Source organism: Canis lupus, chromosome X (assembly GCF_048164855.1).
Source record: "Canis lupus baileyi chromosome X, mCanLup2.hap1, whole genome shotgun sequence".
NCBI classification, from domain to species: Eukaryota; Metazoa; Chordata; class Mammalia; order Carnivora; family Canidae; genus Canis; species Canis lupus.
The window spans coordinates 107,802,137-107,817,890 of NC_132876.1; the positions used below are offsets into that span (position 1 = coordinate 107,802,137).

Genomic DNA, 15,754 nt, shown 5'->3' on the forward strand with positions numbered 1-15,754 from the left:
TAATGTCTTATGTCTAAAACGTTGGTACCTGTTCCAAAAATGATTGAGCCTGGATGATTAAAGTGAAACAAAATGAATGTAATTTAAAAGGTGTTCATTTACCTGTAAACTCTAGTGTTTTAAATGCAACTTCATTATTTCATATAAAATAACCTCAACAGAAGTACATATAGAAATTAATTAAGAAATTGTCTAGTAGTTGTTGCCTATGACCATATGGTAATATTCAACCGTACGCCAGTGACAAGTCTACAGCATACTTACTTTTTAAGTTAATACTTTTTTTAAAAAAAGATCTTATTTATTTATTCATAAGAAATATATATAGAGAGAGGCAGAGACATAGGCAGAGGGAAAAGCAGGCTCCCTACAGGGAGCCCGAGGTGGAACTTGATCCCAGGACCCCAGAATCATGCTCTGAGTTGAAGGTAGACACTCAACCACTGAACCACCCACATGTCCCTTAAGCTAATACTTATCCCATCATTTATGGGGGGCGGTAAATATAACGGTGCTCTTATAGAACCTAGAAGAGGACAAGATTCTTGCCATCATTTGCCTCCAGGAATTAACAAAATCACATCAGATTAATAAAGGATCTTAATTATATTTGTAAGAGCTAAACACTGCTTTATTTCAGTTATTTTTACACAGAAGGACCGTGAGAGAATAAAGTGGGAAAAGACAGGGAAAGAAACAGTATATATCACTTGGATATACAAAACAGTCATCATGGCTTATCATTCTCTATCACCATCATCACAGATATCAACTGGTTACAATGTGCCAAGGACTGTTTTAAGTGTTTCATATTTATTTCACAATAGCCTATGTGGTATAAACTATCATTACTTCTGTCTTAGAGATAAGAAAACTGAGGCCCAGAGAAGCTGGGGAGTCTACCCAAGGGGATGAGGCTAGGTTTCAAGCCTAGGTAGTCTGACTTCATGCCACACACTCAACACCACTAGAGTGTGTTGAGGCTCCTGATTTATCAGTTCATTAACAGGAGAGTTGTGCACCTTCAGTTTTCTTATTATAACATAATATTTGGCAACTGTAGGTATTAAAGTCAACCATTCACTGTTTAACATCTATTCTAAGAGACTGAGACCTCTTTAGCACACATGTACTATGTGCAGTGTGGTTATAAAGAGTACCTGTGTTTCATATTACACAAATTTATTTTATTGACTCATCTTCTCTGAAAAAGATTTTGTTTCTCTCTACATTTCTTGTAACACTGATCATTACTGATTATGAATTAAGGTGTGACAAGAGCTCTAAATAGTTTCATTAATGATTAGGTTATAGAGAAAGTCTAATATCCTAGGATAAATGTTTAAAAAAAGCAATATAGCCATAATAAAAACTCATGGACATAATCTAGTTGTGCCTCTGGAAGGAAAATAAGTGTGCAATTATTGCACACATCAGGAACCTCAAAAGTGGCAATTGTAAGCTAAAGCAGGTATCTGTTATTTAAAGGAAGAATATCTCATCATTGTTTATATATAATAAAATGTTCTATGATTTATATTAAAGTAAATTTTTTTCAGATGGATAAAATTTTTTTAAATGCTTAAATAAAGGAGGATATAACTATGTATACCAAGTTCAATTCTAACAACCTCATGTAAGCAATTTTAAATGCCTCAAAGAATGAAGATACTGTTTTATGCGATATTTTCATTTCTAACCTTAATAAACCATTTGCTTAATAAACCATTTGCTTAATAAATGCTTCTAATAATCAAAATTGACTTCATTCTTTTTACCTCCCTCTGGTAGTATTAATGAGAAAAAATGGCCAAAAACGTCAGGTACTCAAAGAAAGTAAAAGAAGCAAGTTGCTTGGATGAGTTTCAAATTAATCATCTTCCAAATAATGAAGAGTCCACAGTACTACAGCTGATCACTTGTTCACCTCTGAGAAAGGGTCAAGCAGCAGGAGGACATGTAATTCAAATGGCTTTTTTTCTGGAAGTGAGACAAATCTGGCCTTTCATTTCATCAAAACCTTAATTCTTTCTTCCTTTTTTTTAAAAAAAAACAATTAATTAATTCTGGAGCTGACTTGAATAGCTCCTTCTCTCCTGCTTAGCTTGCCAAAATGACATTTGCTTCACTTGGTCTCCGAATGTCAGTTGACCAATGCGCACCAAAGCAACCTCACAATCAAGTCAATGGAGTAAGGCATATTTGAGGATAATCCAAGTCTAATAGCAAAAGAGCTCTCGGAGGCCAAGAGGCTTCCCCAGGGGATGTCCCTCCGAACCCCTTCTTCTCTATTCAACTCATTTCTTGGTTCCAATCTAGTTTTGTTATGTTCTAATAGCTTTCATTCTCCCTCCTTTAATTTTCTGCTAATCATTGTCGTTTAAAAGCATTTTAGAGGCTAGTTGCAGGTTTTAATCATAACTATGTTTCCCATCATTCGTTATAACGCTTAGGACTCTTAACTAAGAAATCCCAGGGGATCTGATTAATTAGGTGGAAAGCTGATGAATAATCTATCCAGTTTATCAGTGGAAGAACCAAGCAATTACCTTTTGCCTATGAAAGATGTTGTTCTGAAACTGGCAGAAGACCTTCTGCAGATGTTTTAAGCTAATTAAACTTCCCTAAAGCTTGGTACTCTCCCACCTCTATTTCTTTCCTTCATTTACCATTAAGACATTTCCTATGTCTAAGCACACGCTAAAAATGTTACCAAAGTCCTCAGATCTATTTATTCCAAACATGACTGATTAAACTTGCTTAATGGTATCTGATTTTTAAAATGAAAAAAATATCATATAAAATTTCTATTTGGGCATCTCTTTAACATGAATCACAATATAAATTTTATTTCACTTTTTATTAATAGTCAACATTTTGGTTTTTTCTTCCCCCCCTTGGAAATATTTTCCCAATGAAATGCTGCCAAGTGTCCTTTAAAAATTGTTTCTCTAGATGGTTCCGGTTTTAAAGTTACCCTCCTAAACCTCTTGTACTTCCCTTTGGCGATTCCAACTTTAGATGTGTGATAATAGGAAAAGCTTTGTTAAGGTATACTTCACTGAGATTGACCTCTATTGTATATCACATATGTGACATAGGGCAAATTGGTGAAAATCTGTGATTCCATTGTTCTCATTTGCAAAAATAAGAAAGTAAAGAGTTGTGAGAAAACCCTTGGCAAATGGTAAGCACGCATGTATTTTCTTTTCTCTTCCAGATCTTTCTCAGACTAACTGAATCTGTTTCAAAGAGCAGACTTACATCTACCTCTTTCAAATTTAAAAAATAAAAGATGTGTCTAGGGCTATACCTTTCACTAAAAACATGAAGATTTCTTAAAGTCCTTTAATTAGCACTGAATTGACTCACTTGACGTGGTTACTATTTCTCACGATTTCAGTGGAAATTAGTGGGGGAAAAAATCAGGCTCCTCTTTTCTCCAAATACTGTCCTTAGCACTGCAAACTCATAGAGGTAGAGGAAACCTTAAGGCTGATCTAGCTCACTCTCCCTTTCTGTCCCCAACATTCTACACATGAAAATAGCAAGGCCAAGAAGGTTAAATTTACTCCTCCATATCTCCTCAAGATCACACTCACAGTTATATTTTATGTAAGTAATTTGTATCCCAGTGTCCTGACTCCTAGTCTAATAGAGTATGTATTAATTCCTGATTTCTCACTCCACAAATCATGCTGAGAGAGATTCTTTTTCCTTTATAACCACTGAAAAGGGGAATACAGAAAGGAAAAATTTTAATATTATAGGTTGAAAGATGCTTTAAATGAAACTGGATTGTGTAAAGATAACCAAAAGGAACAGTAAGAATTTAAAATCATAAATTTAACTTCAAATAAGTTTATAAATGCTAAAAAATAAGCTCTTAAAACTTAAAATCTAAAAATAAAAATTTTGATATTGCACTCAGAAGCTATGATGATGACATACTTGCTAGCTATGTCTGAAATACTGATTTCCATCTTCCCAGGAAAACACTGATAAAAGCCACAAAAGCATGGAGAAACTATAGTTACCAAAAGTAATTTGCCAAATATCAGCAGAAAGTCACTCTGTCGAATAGATGGCCTCACTCTGAAAAATCAGTTATGAATTGAAGAAAAGCCACATAAAAAGTTAAACTTAGAGATCTTTTAGAATATATTAGTTGAATTATATTATTTCCGAGATTTCTATGTTCTAAAATATGAATAATTATATCCCAGGAAAATTCATCCACAGCGAGAAAGTGGAAACACTGCAGCACCAAACTAACAAATCATAGTTGTGTATTGGGTAAGATGTTCTCTAGCCAGTTTCTTGTTTATTGTCTCTCTCTCATTAATAATAATTTTATATGCTTTCTTTCTAGAGGCCTATTAAAGAAAAAACTCTCCTTTGGTTTAAATTTATAACAATACAACTTTAATCAAGTGAATAAAATATATATGATTATCCTCATTATTACACAATAAAAATTACATCTCCTAGATGTCAGCCTAGTTTTGGCAAAATCCACCTGCTTACTCACTCTTGTAAGAAATAATGGATGTGAGTTATAAACAATATCGTGTTTGTTTGGCTTACACAACTTAAGGGAAAAGTGCCCTATTAAAACCATGACAAACCAAAGCAAAACAAACAAAACACCTACTTGCATGGGCAAGTAACACTGATTCTTAGTATAAAACTCTTCAACTTCCTTTAAACCTAAAGAACTTTGGTAGGGGGCGGGGTGAAAGAATATAATAAAAGCTAATTTGTTACCAAAGTAAACAAGGTAATTTAGAAATTGCCATTCTAAATTATTTTTCATTTTCATTTATCTTTATAAAACTTCTTATCGTGACAAACTCCCACTACTTTAAATTACCTCTAGAAAAAAATACCAAAATATTTAAAGTTTGTTAGAATTTATAGATTCCCATATTTGGAGGCTGCTTTTCCCACATCATTAGCTGTCCGCTGATGGATGGCTGCTTTGACAAACGTGGTAGCTCTTACCAGCCCTTCACTTGGTTTGATGTTTGCCAGCTGAATCACTTCCAGGTGTGCAGACTGTGAAACCAGAGGATCCGATGACAGGGATATGATGTGGTCACAGACTCCAGAAAGAGTTTTACACTGAAAGTAAAGAAATTATGGTAATCACAGGTTGTATATAACATACGAATCACTTTTTGTTTTAATGTTCTTACAAGGATAAATAAAAGAAATGGTAGAAGTAGTTGACATTTTATTCTACAAAATCTGCCTAAGAAAGGTATTCAGGCGAATACACACACACACCCTACATTTATATTCTAAATTATGGATATAGGAACTAAACACTGAAGTATTAAAGAGAGTTATGGCTATGTATTGTTTCTATTATTTGATTCATCCGACCTAAAATCAAATGACTGTTTCTAAACAATCTTAATCATCTGAGAACTTCTTGAAAACAACCATTGGATTGAACTGAACTCAATAATTTCCAAAACATTGATGATCATGATCAGAAAAGTTAAAAGAAAAATCCAGTAACGACCAGGAAGATGAATCTTCCAAATCTCCTCAGTGAACTCCTCCTACTTATTTGTTTAGACTTTACTGCTCAAGGTTACCTTGGTATATAAAGTTTCCTACCTCCTCCAGGCAAAGTTTGCCATTTCCTCTATATTGGTTTCTCAGCATTCTATGAAGTCTGAAATTGTATAATTTCATTCTGAAGCCCTCTGGAGGCAGGAACCATGTCCTACTTATCCCTGACTTCTCTTTCTCGCCTCCCCCCCTACCACCCACACCAGGTAGAGAGATCCTGTAACTTATAAGGTACTCAGTAAGTTTGAACTGAGTAAACTGAAGAGAAAATGAGGTTTAACACTTAGTAGAGTGGCTGGACTGAGGATAGAAAGCCAGTACTTTAGGTTAGGATAAATCCATTCATGCTGCTTATAGAATAGATTTAAAATATGTTATATCCATAATGATACAGTTAAGAGACATGGTAAAATTATAGAGAAAGTGGAACATTAAGTGAATGGAGCTTGGAGTATACTCTCCTCAAATATACCAGCCTTTAGACACTTCAGACTCTCACTGTACTTACTAAAACCTGGTGTCCATCGTTTGGTTTATTATTTATTATTGTTACTATTATTTTACCTTTACTGTAGGAAGGGCTATTATTTTGCAGCAATCAAGGTGTCATCTTCTGTTCATTTCCAACATGTTACATTTGTCCTGTGACCACTGCATTGCTCTTTTGTAAGGGAGCACAGTTCTCTCTGCCTGGTCAATATAATAAGGACTCTCTTTTTATTTGCTGCATTCTGTGCATGGCCCATGGCCTCTCAGTCTGTGTTAGGTTCCGCTTCCTCACACCAAACAAACTGCCAAGCTAAATTTCCCTTGTAATCACACTCCTGTTTGTATCTGCTTCTCAAGGCTGCACTTTTATTGCAGCCATCAGCCTCCAGAGCCAGACATCAGCCGGCAAGATACCAATATCCATGGAAAAAACATGGGCTTGATATGAAGACAGATGTGGGCAATCACTACACTGCCAGTTACTTGCTGTGTAACTCTTAGCAAGTTATTTTATATCCTTGAGGCTCAACTTCCTCTTGTAGAAAACAGGATAATAAAAATTGCTTCATATGGTTCATATGACTAATCAGGTTAATGTATGTATTAATGTATGAAAAAGAGCCTAATATGGCTTCTATCCAAATAACATACTAAATAAATGCTTATTTTTCCCCTGTTGCTTTCTCTACCTTCAAAGGGCTTATTCCTTACTCATGAGATGAATTATCTCCTTATTCTTCATTACATGGCTTTGTTGACCATGTTATAATGACCAGTAATCACACTGCAAGGCCACGATGGGAGAGTTCACATCTCTTTACTCTCTCTGATGTTTAAATCTCAATGCTCAGATATAATGAACGTATTTACCCTGAAGAGCTGCTAAGCATAGTGCCAAGAGGAAGAACATCTCCCAGAACTTGGGAATCCTACAGGGCCAGATGGAGGCACGTGACCTGTGCAGTTGCACAGGGGCCTGCACTTAGTATTAATCTCTGCTGTTGTGCTCTTGGAATTCTCCATTGTTCTTGAACAAGGAATGGACTTGACATTTTCATTTTACACTAGGTCTCACATATTATGTAGCATATCCTGGGACGCCAGTTGTGTGTGCCTCTGTGTGTGTGTGTGTGTGTGTGTGTGTGTTTTAATTCTTCTTGAAAATATTCATCAGCAGCCACGGGGAAAAGAAATGAATGGCAGCACTTAACACAACAAGCAGCTGCATTTTAAATCGCTGCTGTTTCAAAGGAAAGAAAACACTTTGGGGCAGATTTAAATCTTTTAGCTATTCCTTTCCTCTCATGTGTGGGTACATTTTCATTCCTGTTTTCTCTTTATCTCAAGAGGAGAGATAATGTAGTTGATTCTTAAGAGTTTCTAAATAGGATACTTGGATTACATGATAATCTAAATGATATATGACATATATATATAACATATAAATACATGTTAATCTAAATCAGTATACTAAAAAGAAACCTTTATAGTTTCTACAAATTGAAGTATTTCAAGAATCCAGTGCATAAATAGATAGGAAAGTAATGGATGTATATAAATGGCTCAATATGTGTACATTACAACATTCAGGGCCTCATAGAACACACTGGTAATGAGCAAAAGTAGCTCTCCTATTCAGGCACTGGAAGCCCTTAGAAGTGTGGTAGAAGGAGGAAAGGCAGAAATACTAGACTGTAGATGTGTTTACAAAAAAGAAAATACCAATTAAATTCACTGTATTAAGTTGCAAATCATTTTCTCAGATTCCTCTTCTTGAGCAATTTTGTTTGCCAAATACTTGCTATGTGCAAGGTCTGCTGGAATACAAAAGATGAGTAAAATGTTGACTTTACAGATTAAAGATCTTGAAAAAAAAATAATGGGAAGACTTAGAAAAGAAACTCCACTAGAACCTTGTTGCCTGTTTTAGAGATAATGTACTAGAACCTTTATATTGTAGTATTTGGCACTTGACTAAGTAAGCCAATTAGAAGGAGTATAAAATGGTCTGGCTTTATATGCTAATTCTGTACTCATTACTGCATCATACATCAAGCCACTGCAGGAAACCACATTAAGAATACTAGGCAAAGTTCCAGGGAAGTTATTTAACGCATTCTTGTAAAAAGTAAATTTGCACATTCAGTAAAATCATGTGATATTATGTTGTTATCATTTTAAAGCACATTATTATCTACTGGGTATTATACTACTTTATAGTATATTCTAGAAAAAGAAAATTAACTGTAAGATGGTAAGAAAATATATCCTCTATTTTGTCATTATAAGTGAACATCAATATTACAGAGTACCTACCACATGTCTGGCACAATGTAAAATAGTTGACCTTTGAGCAACATGGGTTTGAACTGTGTGGGCCCACTTATGTACAGAATCTTTAGAGTACAGTACTGTAAATGTATTTTCCTTAGTATTTCCTTAATAACATTTTCTTTTCTGTAACTTACTTTATTGTAAGACTACACTATATATACTATATGACATACAAACTATATGTTGATCACCAATTTATCTGGTCAACAGTAGGCTATTTAATAGTTAAAGGTTTTGTTGGGAGTCAAAAGTTTATACACAGGTTTTCAACTGCGTAGCGGTTTGGTGCATTGTTAAAGGGCCAGTTATACTTCATATTCATTATCTCATTTATCCTTATAACAATTTCCTGAAGTAGATATTATTATAGCCAGCATAGCAGAAGAGAAAGCAAGGCTAAATAAACAGATCAAAGTCATTGCTTTGGCAGAAGAAGGACTTGAATTCTTAATCTTTATGCTTACAATCTCTTATTTCAGTCCTTAAGTTTCAACTTGTTTTTGATCAAATTCACTTTGTATTGCTTAAAATCTAAGTATGTATTAAATGGATGTTATATAGCACACTTAAACTATGTAGTGTAATGAAATACAAGGCAATCCTGAAGCATTCTTGCAATTTAGAATGCAGTTTAGATAAGGAGTAGTAGATTTGAGACTGAAAGGCACAGCTCTCTGGGAAAACTTAAAGTTATTTTAGCAGCAAAAGAACAACTCTATTCTAGCTAGAAGATGACTTGGTAATCATTTGTATTAAGGGTATTTTTCTGCTATTTTTGCAATATTCATGCCAAAAAATTTTAAATTCTAAAAACAGAAAGAAAAATTTGAACCTAGAATTAAAGCCCAGTAAATAATACACCTTTAATAAAGCTAAAGGAAACATAAAATGGCAATGAGTATTATAATTGACCCTTCGATTCTGTTATAAGCTACCCAAGATGGTGACAAAAAAAAAAAAAATAGTGACTAAATAGCAGTTGACGAACAATGCTAACTCTGACTCAAGAACCTTTTAAAACAAAAAAGGGTACTGGGCTAGAATTAGTGGTACTGTGACTTTTTTTCTCTACAGTTGTTCATGCTGATTTCAGTCATGAGTTAATATAATATTACATATTTCAGAATGAAATGGAAAGTTTTCATATTATGTTCTATATACATACTATATTATATATATATTTGCACATATGTGTATGGCTGGTTCACCCAAAACTAAAAGTTCTAAAGGGAAAAAAAATCTGAGCACAGCATGTTTAGTACAAAATGGTTTTAAAACAGTTGTAAAAGCAACATTTTAGTCACTGTGGAGATTTGAGAAACAGCAACCTTTAGCTAATATATTAACTAGTAATAACAGCATTATTTCGTTATTGCTGACTTTATTAAATACTTTTTAAATTAATATGTGAAGTTTCAGCTATTGTATTTTAAAAAGGAAACACCAAAAGTACTCTAGATACAAACAATAGTGAAAAGCTAAGGGATAGGAAAGAAGTTTTTCCTATGTGGGTTAGCATCGGAGCATACTTAGACATGAATGAGGTACTGAAAATATTTTTATTTATGTTTTTCCAAATAAGTGAAGTACTGGGTCAGTTATTCTGAGTGTTCTAGAAGAAATGAATGGAACTATCTTTAGATTAGAAAATTAGAAATTCATTTGACATATGAAAGAACTTCAGGCTCATAAGCTTAACAAAAGATTTTACCAAAAAAAAAATTTTACAAAAGGACATTTGTTTTGTTTTGGGTATATACATATATACAAGGGACAAGAATATAAAAGCTAAGATAAAATGGGGAAACAACAAACGAATGTATAAACATTTTAAGAAGGCAACAATAATATGAAAGGTACAATTTAAGAACAGCTTAAATGATTCAGGTTTTCTTATCAATAAAATGGAAATAGTAACAAAAGTTTTATTTTGATATTGTATACACTTTAAAAGTTATTAATATAAATAATATTTCAGTTAAAATAGTCTAGAGGACAAAGCATGTTTTAATTTTTTAATTTGGTTTGTATATTAGTATAATTCAGTATTATATATCATGCAATTCTATGCCAATTTAGGGCAGCATTTGCATTGTATTTTTGAACAAGACAGGTTTTGTTTTATAAAACAGTACACATTTATTTTAATATTAGTGAGAACTCTAAATGATAAAAGCCTCATTCAGAAATATAGTATTCTTAGTATCTTAGTACTTAACAGATCTCTGTTGAGCTAACAATTTTGTACTTTTTCAAAAATATTTTATTTATATGAGAGAGAGAGAGAGAGAGACAGAGAGAGAGAGAAAGAGAACATAAGCAGGGGGAGTGGCAGAGGGAGAGAGAGAGAAGCAGGCTCCCCACTGAGTGGGGAGCCTGATGTGGGGCTCAATGCTAGGACCCCGGGATCATGTCCTGAGCTGAAGGCAGATGCTTAACCAGCTGAACCACTCAGGCATCCCATAATTTTGTACTTCTAGTTATGATGGTTCCCTAACAAGATGCAAGGAGTGAACAATCATAGGTAACTTTGAAAATAAAATCCACAAACAGAATTTAGATTGGTATTCAAAACTATTATTCCACATAAACATTCTCCAACACAGGAAGAATTTCTTGCTCATATTGAATAAAGAGAATTGAAGGGGAGACTTTTTTTTAAGATTTTATTTATTTATTCATGACAGACACAGAGAGAGAGAGAGAGAGGCAGAGACACAGGCAGAGGGAGAAGCAGGCCCCATGCAGGGAGCTTGATGTGGGACTCGATCCCGGGACTCCAGGATCATGCCCTGGGCTGAAGGCAGGCACTAAACCGCTGAGCCACCTAGGGATCCCCAGGAGACAGTTTTTTAAACTTAAAACGAATACAAAAGAATAAAATTTTAATTTTAACCTAAATTAAAAATTCTATTTGTATACAGTAAAGATTAAGAGTTTCAAATAGCTTCAGAGTGCAACTGTAAGGAACAAATAAATGAAAGTTACATGAAATTTGTTCCAACAAGACCTAGAAAACTCTGCAATTCCTTTAGGTTTCAAATTCTGATGGTGGAGAAAAAAACACAACTAACAACTAACAAAATGAAAAGAAACCACCACCACCATTTTATAAAGCCATTCATCCACTCAACAATCACTGAGTATCTGCTAATGATTCAAATGCAAACTATTATGTTCAAGTATTTCACAACCGGGAGTGTTGCAGGTGATCAGTTTGGCTTTGTGCTTATTATCACTGACATTAAGCATGCTGTCCTTGTGTTCCTGATAATGGAAAGGAGGCGATAACACTTTAAAATAACCATCATCTGCAAATGATGAGGTCAGTACCAAATAGTGAGAGAACATCAGTCCCAAATGTGTATACCAGCTCTGATGAGCAAGAAGTGGACCCATGATACTTCCAACTTACTTCCAATGGCATTCCTGAGACATCCTGGTCTGAATTAAAGTTGAGACAGGAGGCTCCACTCTCCTCTGGTTTCTGATAGGGAAACAGTCATCTGGAAACCAGAATTTGATCTGGGAAAATCTCCATTCTATTTGTCTGTTCTCTCAAGGGCAAGAAATAAAGGTAGGCCGACTTGCAGTGGGTCCCCAGGTAGTTGAGAGAACATTCATTAGGGGTCGTGCTACATTCGAGGCTCAAAATTAACAAGGGTCTGGCCATACCAGTGGCTCAACTAAGATGTAGGTTATTAGGAAGAGGATGCCATTTTCCTTTAGACTCGAATAGCAAGACTGAAGAAGTTCATTATGATTAGACAACTTCATGAAAATCCAGGCACTATATATATAGTTTACAGGCAGAAAGGGAACAAATAGCTAAGACCAGGGAGCAATGTCTTCATTTATAGTTGAGAAATTAAAAATTGCCAATGTGGTTTTTTGGGAGGAAAGAGCTGATTGCATTGTGCTAATTATGGATTTACTGGCTCTCAGCTCTAAATTCACCCTTCGATGCTTGCTCTGTGATATGGTCCGGACTCTTCCCGCAGGTCTGCTTTACAGAAAGCACACTGTTAAGATCTTATCAGTAGAGGGCGCTAAAGAAACATTACAGGGGGAAGGAGGCTTCTCTTTCAGGTTCCCTAGTGTTGCATTTTGTTTTGTCTTGTTCCTACAGCATGGTCCATCAGTGATGGATGTGTGTGAGAACATCCTGTGGTGCCCAGACCCTGCAGTCCCTCAGTAACCTTGAAGCCTCGGCCTGGGCTCAGGGATCACCATCATGGGGTCCTCTCAGCCTCATACCCACAGTACCACCCCACCCTCTGTGAGCCCTCCCACCAGCATCACTTGCTTATATCCTGGAGGATTGTTTCCTACTTGCCTGGTAACAGTGGACCAGCTCTGACTTAGGCAACCCAGTGAAGATGCAACCCTCTGGTTCCAATGAGTTCTGACCTTCAGCCTGAAATCCTTGGTTGGTGGGAGGGTGTCTGCCTATTAGTTGTTCTTCCTTGAATATACTCCTCCTTCACCCCATCCTAGGGAACACTTTACATTTTCTTTACATCTGTATAGGTACCCTTCTATCATAGTTTAATTATCTATCTATCTATCTATCTATCTATCTATCTATCTATCTATCTACCTACCTAAGAATATTTTATTTATTTATTTGAGAGAGAGATCAGAGGGAGGGGGACAGACTCTGGGCTGAGTGGGGAGCCTGACAGGAAGTTCAATCCCACGACCCTGAGACTATGACCTGAACTAAAATCAATAGTTGGATGCTCAACCAACTGAGCCACCCAGGCACCCCTGTTTAATAATTATTTAGATTAAACTTGTTGTTTAAGTTACAGTTTGATTTCTGTCCAGACTGATTCTATTACCTTGATGAAGAAATTTACAGTGACTGCAACTATAGTTAAAAAAAATCCAGTGTCCAAAAAAAAATCCATACTGTCTTTGATCATATACAGAATGGTCTCATGGCAGTGTGGCAGGATACAAAATCAATGACCAGAAGTCAGTGGCATTTCTATACACTAACAATGAGACTGAAGAAAGAGAAATTAAGGAGTCAATCCCATTTACAATTGCACCCAAAAGCATAAGATACCTAGGAATAAACCTAACCAAAGAGGTAAAGGATCTATACCCTAAAAACTATAGAATACTTCTGAAAGAAATTGAGGAAGACACAAAGAGATGGAAAAATATTCCATGCTCATGGATTGGAAGAATTAATAGCGTGAAAATGTCAATGTTACCCAGGGCAATTTACATGTTTAATGCAATCCCTATCAAAATACCATGGGCTTTCTTCAGAGAGTTAGAACAAATTATTTTAAGATTTGTGTGGAATCAGAAAAGACCCCGAATAGCCAGGGGAATTTTAAAAAAGAAAACCATAGCTGGGGGCATCACAATGCCAGATTTCAGGTTGTACTACAAAGCTGTGGTCATCAAGACAGTGTGGTACTGGCCCAAAAACAGACACAGAGATCAATGGAACAGAATAGAGAATCCAGAAGTGGACCCTCAACTTTATGGTCAACTAATATTCGATAAAGGAGGAAAGACTATCCATTGGAATAAAGACAGTCTCTTCAATAAATGGTGCTGGGAAAATTGGACAGCCACATGCAGAAGAATGAAACTAGACCACTCTCTTTCACCATACACAAAGACAAACTCAAAATGGATGAAAGATCTAAATGTGAGACAAGATTCCATCAAAATCCTAGAGAAGAACACAGGCAACACTCTTTTTGAACTCGGCCACAGTAACTTCTTGCAAGATACATCCACGAAGGCAAAAGAAACAAAAGCAAAAATGAACTATTGGGACTTCATCAAGATAAGAAACTAAAAGACAACCTACAGAATGGGAGAAGATATTGGCAAATGACCTATCAGATAAAGGACTAGTTTCCAAGATCTATAAAGAACTTATTAAACTCAACACCAAAGAAACAAACAATCCAATCATGAAATGGGCAAAAGACATGAACAGAAATCTCACAGAGGAAGAAATAGACATGACCAACACGCACATGAGAAAATGCTCCGCATCACTTGCCATCAGGGAAATACAAATCAAAACCACAATGAGATACCACCTCACACCAGTGAGAATGGGGAATATTAACAAGGCAGGAAACAACACATGTTGGAGAGGATGCGGAGAAAAGGAAACCCTCTTACACTGTTGGTGGGAATATGAACTGATGCAGCCCTTCTGGAAAACTGTGTGGAGGTTCCTCAAAGAGTTAAAAATAGACCTGCCCTAGGACTCAGCAATTGCACTGCTGGGGATTTACCCCAAAGATACAGATGCAATGAAACCCCGGGACACCTGCACCCCGATGTTTATAGCAGCAATGGCCACGATAGCCAAACTGTGGAAGGAGCCTCGGTGTCCAACGAAAGATGAATGGATAAAGAAGATGTGGTTTATGTATACAATGGAATATTACTCAGGCATTAGAAATGACAAATACCCACCATTTGCTTCGACGTGGATGGAACTGGAGGGTATTATGCTGAGTGAAATAAGTCAATCGGAGAAGGACAAACATTATATGGTCTCATTCATTTGGGGAATATAAATAATAGTGAAAGGGAATAGAAGGGAAGGGAGAAGAAATGGGTAGGAAATATCAGAAAGGGAGACAGAACATGAAGACTCCTAACTCTGGGAAACGAACTAGGGGCGGTGGAAGGGGAGGAAGGTGGGGGGTGGGGGTGAATGGGTGACAGGCACTGAGGGGGGCACTTGACGGGATGAGCACTGGGTGTTATTCTGTATGTTGGCAAATTGAACACCAATAAAAAATAAATTTATTATTAAAAAAAGAATGGTCTCAAAGGAAGATGGCCCTTCAATTTATCACTTCATGTGACCATACTGTTTTTTACTGATTTTGTGAGTTATCACCAAAGAATTATGGCATTTAGACCTTAGAAAAACACAGATACTCCAATCCTCCAACTTAATCAGAAAGGCTAATTTAGTTTGTTCACAGCTAGCAAGTGCCAGAATGAGGTCAGGACACCAAATCTCTTTAACTCTCAAATTGGTACTCTTTCTACTACATTACTCTGCCTCACTTGACTCCCCAACAAAAACAAATATTCTTTGAGAACAAGGACTGCACAGTCAGAGTTAGTATGTGTAAGCATTTTATAATGCATAATGTGATCAGCAAATGTAATGTTAGTAAGAATATCCATATAAACGTACTGATGTACATAATGTCTATCCAAATCATAATAAAACACATTAAAAAGAGATTATCTTGGGATGCCTGGGTGGCTCAGTGGTTTAGCGCCTGCCTTTGGCCCAGGGTCTGATCCTGGAGTCCCTGGATCGAGTCCCACATCGGGCTCC

The 15,754-nt window shown here is 35.9% G+C and overlaps 1 protein-coding gene across 5 annotated transcripts in view; it reads right to left on the reverse strand.

Moving 5' to 3' along the window:
• Positions 1-15,754, reverse strand: part of CNKSR2 (connector enhancer of kinase suppressor of Ras 2) — a 277,033-nt gene that overhangs the window by 138,604 nt on the left and 122,675 nt on the right. For all 5 annotated transcript variants that reach the window (XM_072818027.1, XM_072818026.1, XM_072818029.1 and 2 more), the window contains exon 6: positions 5,005-5,124. In XM_072818027.1, the coding sequence (XP_072674128.1) occupies positions 5,005-5,124 (120 nt within the window). The remainder of the gene's footprint in view (positions 1-5,004; positions 5,125-15,754) is intronic.